Source organism: Pteropus alecto, unplaced genomic scaffold (assembly GCF_000325575.1).
Source record: "Pteropus alecto unplaced genomic scaffold, ASM32557v1 scaffold320, whole genome shotgun sequence".
Lineage (NCBI taxonomy): Eukaryota > Metazoa > Chordata > Mammalia > Chiroptera > Pteropodidae > Pteropus > Pteropus alecto.
In genome coordinates this window covers 1,456,463-1,469,702 of record NW_006429963.1, presented here as the reverse complement: position 1 = coordinate 1,469,702, position 13,240 = coordinate 1,456,463, and the positions used below count along the sequence as shown (strand labels likewise).

The 13,240-nt window shown below is 57.7% G+C and overlaps 1 protein-coding gene across 1 annotated transcript in view; it reads left to right on the top strand.

Annotated features, from left to right (window-relative positions):
* The window catches only part of RBM33 (RNA binding motif protein 33), a 94,334-nt gene extending 83,431 nt beyond the window's left edge, over positions 1 to 10,903 (top strand). Inside the window, 3 exon segments of the mRNA XM_025044919.1 lie at positions 4,592 to 4,680; positions 4,967 to 6,627; positions 6,689 to 10,903. Of these exon segments, the coding sequence (XP_024900687.1) occupies positions 4,592 to 4,680; positions 4,967 to 5,015 (138 nt within the window). The 3' untranslated portion in view covers positions 5,016 to 6,627; positions 6,689 to 10,903.
* The last annotated feature ends 2,337 nt before the right edge of the window (positions 10,904 to 13,240 follow it).

Genomic DNA, 13,240 nt, shown 5'->3' with positions numbered 1-13,240 from the left:
GTGTGGACTTAAAAAACCAGAGCCTGGTGTGAGTCCCGAGGACGGGCGGTGTCGTTTTCCGATGTCCTGGCGTCTCTCTGTTGTGGGCGATGACGGCGCTGGGGCCTGCTAGTGGTCTGGGCGTCGCTCCCTCGTGTGTGCTCCTGACACCTCTCGTGCACACCCTGGCGCGTGACGCTTTTCAGGGTTCGTGTCTGAATTGGCAGTGCCATTCACTCTCCGTGGCCCTGGCTGAGGGAGGTACACAGTGGCTGCATTGCAAAAACGGCCTTGGAGCCATTGCTAAACCACCCCACCTTGGTCTCATCCATCTTCAAAATCGAATTTTGCATTTCGGAGTTAGAGATCTCCGGGATGACCTTTTTTCTTCCCATTTGCTTTTTTTTTTCCCCCTGTTCTGAAGAAGGGTTAGAGATCACGGTTACAAATAAAATTGGAGGGCAAGTGAATCTGAGCAGAAAAATGCTGGGTTATTTAATGGCTTGTTTTAATTAGGAAGAGAGAGATAGGAAAACGAGAAAGACATTTTCTAGGTTACATCAGTTAACCTTAAAATGAAGTGGAGGGTCGGTCCCACATGCCACCGTAAAAGTCCCTGTGGAGCAGTGAATTTAGTGCTTCCGCAAGGGCCTGTCTGTCTGCCCTGGGAACAAAGCAGTGTGCTCTCGTTTCTCGCCAGTCTCGGTCCCACGGGATGCTTCTGAATGGGGGCGTAGACATTTAAACACTGCACTCTCAAAGTGCGAAGGTTCTTGGTTTCACAGAGCCGTACTGGCCTGCCAAGCTCCTGCAGTCGTAGAATGATGTCGACAGTGTCAATTTCAAAAAAGCTTCTTAGAACGGGACAATGTAAATATATTTCAAAGGGACGGTGCCCAGAGGCTCTGGTCCCGCTCTGCTTTCCTGGTTTGAAGAAGAAAAAGATCCTTGAGCCTGTGCTGCCACCTTGCGTTCGTGTGTTGCAATAGCAGGTGGTGGCGTCTGGCCTAGGGAGGACCTTTGTTGTGTCTTCAGGCCCTTTCATTATGGACAATTGTGGTAGCCCAGCTTCGGGCTCAGAGGCTTTCTCGGTGTGGCGGTGGACTGCAGCGCGCTGACCATGTTGCTCTCACGTTGGGATTCCCTTAAACTGTACTCATTCGCCTTTCTAGAAATCCATTTTAAAGGCATTTGTGTATAATTCATTGTTTATAGAATAAGGAAAAATGACAAGATTGTGTTATAAGTGGATGGGAGAAACGACTCAAGTACAGAAGCATGTTTTAGAATCTCGGCGCGGTAGGAATGAGACCCACGTGGTTCTCACCAGCAGCACGCGGGATCATGCGGCTGGCACCTCGCTCTGTGCGCGGATGGGAAGCGGGGGTGGGGGCTGCAGGAAGCCGGCTTCCGGTGGGGCATGTGGGCTCGCGGACAGATGAGCACGTGCCCAAGTGCTATCGAGTGGCACGTTCCCACCAGAGTGGCCTCTGGGGAGTGACCCTCACCTGCTGCTCCATCCTGGAAGACTGAAGCCAGGTTAACCCTGAGACCAGGAAGTAACTTCTGAGGCCCCTGCGCTTTATTATCTTTGTTTCCCTAATTGTTGGGTTTTGCCCAGAATTATGTTAAGAAAAATAGGTGGTTCTGTAATGAATGAAACGCCACAGTGTAAAACCGAAAAGCGGTTTCCTCACCGGAGTGTGAAGTTTGTAATCACCGTTTCCTGCTGTGATCGTCACTGCACTGAAAAGCCACCACTGCCACCAACAACAGCAGCAGACGCTGGTGCCTGCTGGTGCCCCGCACTGCATTCCCACTCTGTCGCCATCTGCGGTCCTTGTCCCAGCAGTCCCAGGGGCGTGCCCAGGCCCCTCCTGGCAGCCGCTGCAGCGCAGGAGCCGGGCTCTGCGACGGGGCTGCGGCCAGGTCCTGTGTTGCTGATTCTTGCTGTGTGACTTGCGGACATGGCGTTTCACCTTCGTGAGTTTAGGTTTCTCCATCAGACGGTCATAAACCACGTGCGCTGCCAGAACTCTCGTCGTTCGCCGGCATCGCCAGGAGGGGAGGGAAGTGAAAGACACAGGGGCCCCACGTGTCACCGAGGGAAGGTGTGTCAAGCAGTGAGGACGAGACAGCGCGTGCAGCCTGCTGGTGCGCCCACCGTCAGCGCGTGTCCTCCGTCCCAGAGGGCTGTCCTCCTGCACCTGCCTCAGGCTGGCGGGGGGCGTCCTCAGGACCCACCAAGTTTGCCTCCCCTGGCGGGACTGGAGCCTCAGAGCGCGTCCCGGCCACCCAGTGAGGTGGAGCCCCTTTGAGCAGCCACGGGAGGCAGGGTTGCGTTGGAAACCGAGGGCGACCAGCTCGGCGAGAACATCACCTCCTCCGTGTCTGGATCCGACCGGCCGGGAAGATCTGTTGGTGACGCCGAGGGAGCTGGCATCCCGAGTGACAGCAGCTCCGTGGTTTGCAGTTCTGGACATTGGGAAAGAAAGCAGTAGGGTTGTCAGACGTGGACGGCCAGAAAACCGACGTCACCAGGTTTAAAGGAGATCGGGGCACAGCCACGGGACCTGCAGTACAGCTGGAGCGGGTGTGAGTGGTAGGCGCTGTCACCAGCTCTGGGACCGCTGCCGGCAGGCTCAGGAGGAGAGGCGTCTGAGAGGCAGCGTGAGGACACAGGAGCCCACAGCGTTCCGCTTGTGCAGGACGCTGCGCGTGGGACCAGCGGTGGCCGGTGCGGATGAGGAGGGCCGTGCAAGGTCTTCAGGTTGTGTGAGAGCAGAGACGCGGCACCCTAGGGCACGTGTGGTGAGCTGGATGTCGGGGACGCAGAGGCCCAGGCGGGGCATGGGCATTAGAGCTGATTTCGTGACAGTGCGACATGGGGCTGCCTGAGATGCTGCTGCCGACGTCCCCTTCAGGACACTGTTTGCTGCCCTCGGTGACCCAGTGCCAGCGAGCGGTGACAGTGCCCCGCGTACAGAAGGAGTTATGGAATGAAGGGGTCCCGCGGGGGCCAAATGCGGCGTGGTTATGGACAGAGGTGTCATGGGAAGGAGGCGGACTCCACCCGGACTGCAGGTGCCGTCACGTGGGAGGCGAGTGTCACTGTGCGGTCTCCAGGGGATCTCACCGTCCCCTAAATGGGCTGCTTTTAAAACAGTTTTACTAGTTGTGTTTAAAACAGCTAATACTGTCTTTGGCTTCGGGCAGTTCCCCAAGGCACTAGGAGGGGTCGGCTGGAGGGGAACAGCGTTTACTTGGCCCTCAGGACTGCGGAGTCGGTTCCGTGTCCCCACCCACCCAGTTCAGCTTATCTGTACACTCAGAGGTGCACACAGGGCCCTCCTTCCAGAAGGAGGGAGAATGTGTCCGAGCGGGCAAGGGGCCGCGCGCTCAGCAGCACGGACACCTTCCACTGTGACTGGAGTGTCTCATGGCAGTTCGGTCGTGTGGCCCCGAACTGTTGAGTGTGAACACAGGAAGTGCCAACTGAAGGGCACGTGAACTTGCATTTCACGATTTACAGCAGCATGACCAGCTCTTCTCAGAAACTGAAGATTATCTCGGAAAAGTGGACAGTAAATGAGGGTGAAAGTCGATACATTTGCCCTCCCATCCGCATGTCAGTAAGTGGGGGCTGGGGGGTCAGAGTGCGGACTTGAGACAGATTTTAACTTTGGTCTGTTCTGGGTGAATTAGGCGTTTATGTGAAAATGTGCTTCTGGGGTGTGTGTGGAAAGACGTATTTTCAAAGCAGGATCCACTGGTCACAAAGAAGCCTTTCGGCTTTTCGTGCAAAGCATCTTTTCCTCTGCGCCCAAAGAAATCACAAATATTTGTCATTTCGATAGGTCGAACAGTGACAATTTCTGCAGTTTAATCCCATATCTAGAAAATAGGGCTCGCGATGGGAAAGAGGGCGCCACACGGCGGGCGAGGAGCGGTCAGGGAGCCGGCGCGGACGCCGCCCTCGCCTCACTCTTGCCCACTGAGACCCAGGCCCTTCCTGTGCCGTACGAACGTAGCTGCAGGTCGTGCCGTCTTGACTGGTAGCTCCTCGAGTGGAGGTTTGAACCCCTTAGACGGAAGTAAGCGAATCTTCCTACGTCAGATGCTTTACCATCTCACGACCTGGGAAATGGCGAGCGGGAGGCTCCGCGCCCTCACTTCTCATCACGCACGGGGAATGGTAGCCGCCGAGATCGGGAAACGTTTGTCTCGAGCGTCTTTTCAGAACCTCGATTCCATGGAAACCACCTGACAGGAAGGCGTGAGAGCAGGAAGTGACTCTCCAGAGCTCCTCGCCACCGGGCCTCAGAGAAGGCCTGGAGGGAGGAGCGGGCAGCCGATGTGGCCGGGTGGCGGAGGGTGTCCGTGTCCGGCTCGGAGGGCATGGTGCTGGCCGGGGCGTGACCTGCCGAAGCGGTGTTTTGCATATGTCGTCTGGATAGATGAGAATTGCCAGGGAGATAGAATTCGTGTGTTTTGGCGATGACCCCAGCGTCAGCCTGGCCCTGAATTCCGTCTGAACTCTAACGTATCCGTCTGTCCGTGTCTTTCACCGTGCGCGGCGTGACATTAACGTGTCTCTCTTTTCTCCCCCCAGAGTTTACAGATGCTCCCCCAGCAGCGGAAGGCCATAGCTAAGTTTAAGGAGCCCGCCCACGCGCTAGCCTTTCAGCAGAAATTCCACAGGTAGCCGGCGTCTCCGCGGACCGGGGTGGGGGGGCAGGAAGACCTCTGTCTGTCTGCCGTCCGTTCTCTGTCCACGTCGCTGTCGCTTTGCGTGCGGTGCCTGTCCGCCCGGCACTGCCCGGAGGGCGGACGTCCCGGCTCGGCTTGGCGTCTCCGTCCCTTGGCGGCGTGTCTCTCACGAGGCTCTCCTCGAAGCGGACCCCCCGCCCCGCCGTCCTCTGCCTCGGCGAGCCGGCCGCCGGCGTGCGCGCTCGCTCAGGGCCGCTGTCTCTTTCGCTCCCCGCAGGCACATGGTAGATCTGTCTCACATCAACGTGGCCCTGATCGTCGAGTGAGCTCTGGCAGGGAGGCCGACCTTGCACCGCACACACGCTGTGGAACGTCCTCGAGGAAGCCGCCGGCGCGGGACCCGCGAGCCGAGGTCTCTCTGCGCGCCGTCTTGCTAACTGTTGCCCGGGCGCCAGGCCGCCAGCCTTGGCGCCGGAAGAGCCGAACTGCGGGACATGGCGGCCGGAGCCCGGCGTTAGCTTCAGATTCTGTCGTCACCTCAGAACTACAGTTTTCGTTTCCTTTTGTTTCCAAAGTGCTCACAATGCATGTAGACATCGTTCCTCGTGGTCTCGCTGTGTGACCGACCACAGTGACGTAGGTTCAGGAAAGGGCGTCCATGTCACGGATCCTGAGTATTTTTCACAGCAAAGAACATTTGATAATGGTTGCGCTTATCTTCAGTGCAGGCTAGACGCACTTCCTCAGCCCGGCATAACGCGTGTCCCCTTCTCAGAAAGCCCTCCCAGGGCTCTCGGACAAACAGGTGAAAATTTGGGTGACTGTGATTGGCAGTTGTACATCCTGGAAAGCAGGTGTGAGGGGGTGGTGATAGTTGTGTGGCAGATTCTGCTTCTTGTAAAGATTCTAGAAATGCCAACTGTGTGCTCCTAGTTCCCAAGGGGGCCGCCCAGCCCCTTTAGACTCTTCCCCAGTAAGGCGAGGGTGCACCGCACCCCTGCCCGGCGGAGGAAGCCCAATGCTTGAACAGGCCTGTTTGGTTTTTTCCTCTTTAAATGCAGTCCGAAGTGGCATATCTACATCATCGGCTCTGTGACATACGACATTCTTCGGGAAGCTGGTTATCATCGCTTTAACTTTTTTTTTTTTAAGGCATTTTGAGCGAGGATGCGCTTTCAGCAGACTTAAATGCAAGGTGGCATCGACCCTGGCACGTCAGTCTCGGTGGCACGAGGTGTGAGGGATAGCTGTCTTACAGGGACAGCGAAGCCCAGAGCCCGTTGTGTGTGTCACCGCACATCTGCTTAAGTGATTCCGGGTCGGCTCCTTCAGTGGCATCCATGCTCCCCACAAAGCAGCCTCAGTGACAGTCGCTCTGGGCGAACACTAAACAAGTGCCTTACTGTGTCCTTGGCCCTGGGAGCCTCGCCGTCTGGGGTCGCTCTGAGGGACTGGCCACTGGCGTGCGTGGCCAGGGCGCCCTCGGACCTCCCTGCTGTGTTTGATACCGAGGCCGTCCCGTCAGACCCACTCGTAGAATTGAGGGAGCTAGGAGCGCGTTGCCCCTTGGTGCCTCAGGCTAGCCAGGGGACACCGGGATGTCCCCCGTGCAGCCAGGCGCCCTGCCGTCTCTCAGCCTCCCGGCAGGAGCTGAGTCCCAGGCCATGCGGGCTCAGGCCATCTTGTTTGCACGGTTGACATCTGTGTTCCTTTTCCAAACTAGGTGACCAGGGCTGGAGCGGGGCGTTGGGTGTGCTGAGAGTGAGCCTGGAGAGCGGAGGTGGCCGCCAGCGGCCGCTCTGAGATTTCCATTCCGGGGCACGCAGGCACCCCTCGGGCACACCAGAACACCCTCCAGAGCGCCCGTGACCAGTTTGGGAGGTGGCACTATGTACCCCCAGCTGCTTGGCACGGGCCGTCCCTGCCCACTCTTCACAGGTAGACAGACAGACGTACCCCCAGCTGCTTGGCACGGGCCGTCCCTGCCCGCTCTTCACAGGTAGACAGATGCAGGCACGTTGCATAAACGCACGGGGGCCCGGCAGCGTCCGCAGACTGCGCTGACGCGGTAAGTGCAGGAGCCGCGGCTCTCCAGTCCCGAAGCTTCCCGCTCGGGGCGGCGGGCAGGCTGACCTCCCTGCGAGGACTCATGGTGCCATCAGATGAGTTGAACCCATTTTTGCCGCTTTCTAGAATCGTCTGAGCGTGCCGTGGCTCTGAGACCCGAGTGCGTGGGCCTGCGCCAGCGGCATCAGCTGCTCCTCTCTAGTTCGCCGCGTGGGCGCGTCGCTCCACGCAGACCGCACGGCTGCTCCTGGGCCCGCGTCTGGCGCTGTCTGAGCGTCACGCGGGAGCCTGGGACGTGTGCGCGCGCACCTGTTTGCACACACACCCCAGCTAGTTTCCTCTGCAGCCATGTCCCTGAGCAGGTGTCTCCTACACCACTGCTGAGGGCGCCCGAGGCTGCCGGCCGCAGTGGCCGCGGCCACGGGGACGGATCCCGTTAGGGCCCCGGCCCAGTGACAGACGTCAGTTTTGTTGGAGGAAGCCGCAGGGAAGGAGAGAAGCAGAAGTAGGAGGTCGTGCCGCTTCCATCTTCGGTGCCCTCCTCGCAGTGAGATCAGGCCGCCGTGAGCTGGGACCGCTCGCAAGATCTGTCGCAACCATTATCTTTGTTCTTTATTTATCATGCATTTAAAACGAGACGCGGACGCGGAGGCATTTGACACACTGTAAATACAGATCTTTTCAAATTAAAGTGTTATTGGAAATGCTTTCAATTCAACGACACCTTAGCTACTTGTTAGTTTTTTTGTGTTGTCTTATCAAAGTTTAATGGATACAGTTCCATCATTGTTGACGTGTTCGTGTGTATATTCGATTTTTATAAAGATGGGAGTAAGTCAATACATTTATCCTGACCTGTGTATTATTTGTTCACAAATTCAAGAAACTTGAAGCCAGTAAATATCAGTATATCCCATGAGGTAATACAGCGGTGACTGTGTGGGACCAAGTCACTTTTTCTTTCTGCGTTACCTTGTTTTGATTGTGTGCTGTAAAGTCAGTCCACCCGGCTGCCTGTCTGAGCATACCCTTGCATTACTGTTGGTCTGGCCACGTTTGTTTATGATGCTGATATTCTTCTAAAGGAGAAATCTCGTCTCTTTTTTCTGAAAGAGATGTTGAGGGTCCCTCTTCTGGACAGGCAGCATCCTAAGTAGGTGCCTGTGGCCTCACCGGGGAGGGGAGGAGAGGGGACAGGGTGAGAGTGGCCGGGGGAGGGGCTTCACCAAAACTGCTCTGAATCTGGGTTGTCCTGATCATGATTTGTAAAGGTGCTGGAAAAATGATTGTTCACCCTCGGTTCTGCGGCGTTTCTGAATTGTGACAGAGCTTAGATCCTGCACCCAGGGGTCTTTCTCCAAACAGCATTTCGCTTAATTCTGCCAATGAAAGTCTTCGCTGCTGGAGGGAGGCTGGGAGAGGCGAAGGGGCACGAGGGTGGGCGGCAGTGGGTGGGGGTCTGCAGAGTGAAGGGGTTGTGACAAGTGCTGATGACCACCTGTCTGCTAACACACTGGCTCTCCAGGGAGGTCAGGCCGTCCAGTTGAGAAGCATGCGGGCGGGTGGGCGCACGGAGTCCTCAGGAGGTGTCCGCTGGCCGCTCTGGCTGTGGATGGGAGGGATCGGCCTGTCACGGACAGCAGCCACCTTGCAGGCGGCGGGCCTGGCTCGTACAGAGAGCAGGTTCGGAGGAGCTGTCACTTCCTTTTTGTTTTGGCTTCCGTTTTCTGTTTGGTTCTCTTTATTTTGTTTTTGTTTCTGTTGTCTCACTGAAGGTAAGCTCGACGTGCTCGCAGACCAGTGACTGACAGGAGCCCCAGTGAGGAGTTAGGTTTGGAGAGAGGGCGGTGTGCGCTGGAGCCCGGAGCCCCTCGGTTAGTCCCCTGGAGAGACCGCGTGCCCAGCGCCGCCCTCAGCAGGGGGCTCTGGGCTCCCTCGCTGTCCCAGGGACGTTTTAATTTGGCTTCCTTCCTGCCTACAGGGCCCCTGGCCTCCTGGGTTCACTTCCCTCCCTCAGGTAGACTCTCCTCCCATTCGTTTGTTTGTTTGTTTACTTGTATTTGAGGGAGAAAAAAGATGTTTTTGGTTCTTTAGAGATTTTTAAGTGGCATATTCTAGAAGACAATTCAGTAATGGGGTGGGGTGGGGTGGCGAGGGTATGAAGTGGGACAGGGAGACCCCATGAAGGCGGCCTCAGGAGCTTAGACCGTTTAGGGGAAAGTTTAGATATTTTATTGTATTTAATGAGCATTTCAGTGGACCTTTTCAACTACTTTTAGAACTTGTGAATGAAGTGTCACTTTGGACATTTTAGATAAGAGCTCTCCAAAGGCGCGTAGCCTTGATTTACTAGTAAATCCTAAGGATTTTGCGTAAGGTTTGTTTGCAACCTGTTTACTTTTCATCACTCAAAGTGCCTGTGGTTTTGTGTGCCGGAACCAAAGCGGACCGCTGATTCATATTGGATCCCAGGTATACCTCTGGTAACCACGGCGGCCGGGCCCCGCTTGTGCCGGGGCGGCCTGCCTTTCCCAGGAAGGTTGGTTGACACACCTGGCACCTCGCCGTGCCGCGTTTTCGCAGGGAATCTCAGTCGAGATGGACAGCTAGAGCAGGTGTTGTCAGGGAGAAGTGGCTTTTTCCTTTTACTTCTGAGCAAGTAAAATGTAAAGGTCTTCACGTTGATGTCTTATTTTATAAACTTTAAAAGGTATGTAAAAAAAAATCTGGGCCCTTGAGAAAGAAACTGTGCAGTGCTTAGATTTTGCTGTGTCCCACGGCGGACAGACGTGTCACGTCAGACGTTCTGTGTTTGGTCATCTGACATACTCTAGAAAGTGGGCCCCGTGACGTCCTTCCAGCATGACCGTCCCAGACTGCTTCCGGTCGAAGGGCACGCGCAGTGGAGGCCGACTGCTCGGGGCTGTCGCAGTGTTCTGTGGTCTGCAGCGTTGCCTTAGCATCGTAATGTAGGTTTTTGCACACACACAGCTGTCGACCGGAGAGCAGATGATAACCACGCGATTTGATAATTCGGCTTTGCTTTCCGCAGGCGTGGGGCCCAGGATCGCCCCTTCTCCAGGAGGACTCTGACTCAGGCTCTAATCCGCTGTTTAACTTTCAGGTTCTGCAGCAGCCACGCCCCACACCCGACCTTGTTTCCATTTCCGAGCCGGTTCTCTGTGCGGGGCGCTGCCACTCCCTAGCTGCTGCTGTCCTGGTGGCCAGGCCCCACCAGCCTCCCGTGCCTCTCCTCTGGGACTGTCGCTGCACACACAGCCTTCCCCCCCCCCGCCCCCCGCACAACGCCCCCCAAGCTCCTTCCCTCTGGCACTCGGCCATCTCTGGGTGTCCGTGCTCTCCTCCCGCCTGCCTCCTCTCGGTGACGGACTTCCTCGTTTGGTGACAGCGGGACACTGGCCCTTCGGTCCAGGGTCACACGTAGAATTCGGCTCCGGGGACCGAGAGCGGCGTTGCCTCTAGTCACTCCGTGTTACGACCGGATCCCCTCTGAACCTTTGCCTCGACAGGTTTTCACCCGTGACTTATTCCCCAGGTCTCGGTTGGCGAGAATAACGCTTGGACTATTACTTTGCAGCGCGACCGTGGGCGTGCGAGGCGGCCCGCAGCGTGCGGTTGGCAGCGCCATTAACCAGCCTTTGTTTTGCCCTCTGCTTTGCAGGACCCCTGTGCATGAGCTCAGTGTTAGTGCTAGCGCGCCTGTTCCCCCACTCGGAGGTGCCGGCCCGTAGACCCGTGTCACTGCCCTGGCTGACTGTGGCCTCCCTAACCTAGCGCGTGTGCCGCACGGCGGGTGTGGGCGGCCGACGCCGGTGTGGTGTGGGGAGTGCTTTGAGAGTTCAAACCGAGAGCCGACCGGTGCTTTCCTCGGGGTTCACCTACTTCGTGTCTTCTGCCGAGCACACTGCACTCACGTTTGCAGGAAGTGATGGGCCCCGTTTGACCCGCCTTCACGTCGCGCTCGTCAGTGTCACACCCTTACCGGGAATAGATGTGAAGAACAGTGGTGACATAATTGGAAAAATTGTATTGTTGTGTGTATCGTGTGTGTGATCCCGTACTGAACAATGTGTTTCGAACTGTATTGTAACCTGAAAGATGTGTCAATAAAAGCCCTTGCCGCTCCCGCCTGCGTGCCGCAGCCTTTGTCTCGCCGCCCGGATTCGGCCGGGGCCCACCTCGTCCGTGCCTCCAGGACAGCCCCGGGGGTGCCGTTTCCCCCGGATTCGCCCCCTCCGGTGCAGCTGTTGGCCTTGGAACAGCTGCCTAGCCGACGGGCCCCCGTGAAGGTCGAGGGGACCGCCTGCCTCTCCGCGTCGCGCGGTCCGCGTGCGTGAGCCGACCAGGCAGGCGGTGTCACGTGCGTTTCCTCGTGGAAGTGGGAGGATTATGGTTGCTTTTTAAATTTTTTCAAGCATAGTCTCCGGCCACGGCACCCTGAACACACACCCAATCCCGTCTGCCCTCGGACGCTAAGCAGGGTCGGGCTGGTCAGTCCTTGGATGGGAGACCAGCTAGGAAGACCAGGCACTGTGGGCGTAAAAAATAAAAATAGATGGGATTGTAAGCTGACAAGGTCCTTGCAGTCTGTGAGGTCAACCAAGGGTTGCCTCTCATTAAAAAAAAAAAAAAAAACTCAAAGCATAACAAATCATTTTTACAATTTGTACCCTGACGCTGCGTAGAGCTTGTCTAGCATCGTCTTCCGCACGTCTGTCCTCGTCCGTGCACACGGCGCCCGCACAGTGGCTGCGCTGTATCCGTTTAACGGATCATCAGCGCTTTTCATGTTGCTACAGATGGCTCACAACTCATAACCTGTTTTGCAAATGAGGTGTTTTAAAAATAAAGCACTCCAGGAAACATCGTTAAGAGAATTTCGTTCAAGAAGGAGGTGTACACACAGGTGTGCGCACGCACGCATGTGCACACACCTGGACGGCGGGGGGCCGGCGCTCCCTGGCCTGGCCGCCTTGGTGTCTGCACAGGGATCCAGGTGGGTGGCTCTCACCGGCTCCCCTACTGTCCACCTCCCTGTAGAAACCCAGCTCTCTTGTCTGCAACGTGTTAGCAAAATGGCGTTGGTGAAGTAAGACCCCCCCGCCAGCCAGCCCGGCGAGTGCGTGTCCCTTTGTCCCCGGTTGGATGGGCACCGTGAAGCTCACTGAGGGCTTCATGTCCTTCATGGGATGAAAGAACCCTCAGGAGTGAATGTCACACGGTCGCTACTTCATCACCCTCCAGTCTGGGCAGCACGTTACAGGGCGTGCGGCCTAGGGCCAGTCTCGGGGCGTCCCGCCTCCACACGGCACAGACCCTCGCCCTGGCGGCAGAAGTAGAATGGTCAGACCCGCACCCTCCGCAAGCAGGTGGCCTGCCGGGGGCGGGGAGGGCTGCTGTCCTCGTGGGAACCTCGGCTCCAATGCAAAGCACGGCCACTTCGCCAACCAAAATGTTACTTGGGGGGACCCCACATCTACCGCTGTCCTCGCCAGTGGTAAGTGAGAAGGAAGTGGTTAATTTCTCATCTGATTCGGTGGAATTTTTAAACCTAAGTTGGAACCTGAAAGTACCCCGTGCTTAAAGCCAAGCCATCTTCCTCCATTTCAGTCCATGTTCCATGGGTCAGTCCCTCCCCGTCTAAGACCTGGCCTTGGCAATGACTGTTGGACCCTAGGAGATGGCCCGCATCAGCCCAGGTGTCGGGTAGACACGGGATTCCGTGACGGGAGCGCATCGGGCGGTGGCTCCATGGCGGGTGTGCTCGTGGCAGGCGGGGCACCTCCCCGGGGATTGGAAGGTGTGAGGGGTTTGGCGTGGGCCAAGCCGCCGAGGGGCCGAGGGCACCCCCATGGCAGGCATCCTGTGACAGCCGATGGCGCCCGTTCGGAATTGGGGGGGGTTCCGGCAGGCCTGAAGGGAGCCGGGCGGTGGGAGGGCGCCCCACGGGAGGGAGGCGCTGGCCCCTGGGCGCACGGCGCTTCTGGAGGAGCCATGGGGACAGTGACGCAGCCCCCAGCTCCCTGTGACGCCGTGTGGCTGCACTGGGTGCTGCCTGTGGACGGAGCGAGCGGCCTGGGTCAGTCCCGTTGGTCAGACCCCGTCAGTGGTCTCCCCGCCCAGGGCCCAGTGCTGCTGGTCCACAGACGGACGGAACCGGACTCGGACCCACCGCCAGCCGGAGCAGCCTCGAGCGAGTGGCCGTGTGGCCCGCGGGAGACTGAGGAAGACAGGCCAGGCGGCGGGCGCTGAGCAAGCACCGAGCTTGCGTCAGTCTTGTGCCTGGTGATGAGAGGACAGGACAGCGACCAGGACCCCGGCCCCCCAAGTCCCTGTGCCTCGGGCCTCTCCATCCCCTGACCTTGCCCAGCCCGCTGTCCACGGCCCCCAGGGGCTTTGGGAGACCCGTGGTTCTCAGCTGCTTGCCTGAGACCGCGGGCTCTCGGAAGCGCCAGGTGGCACC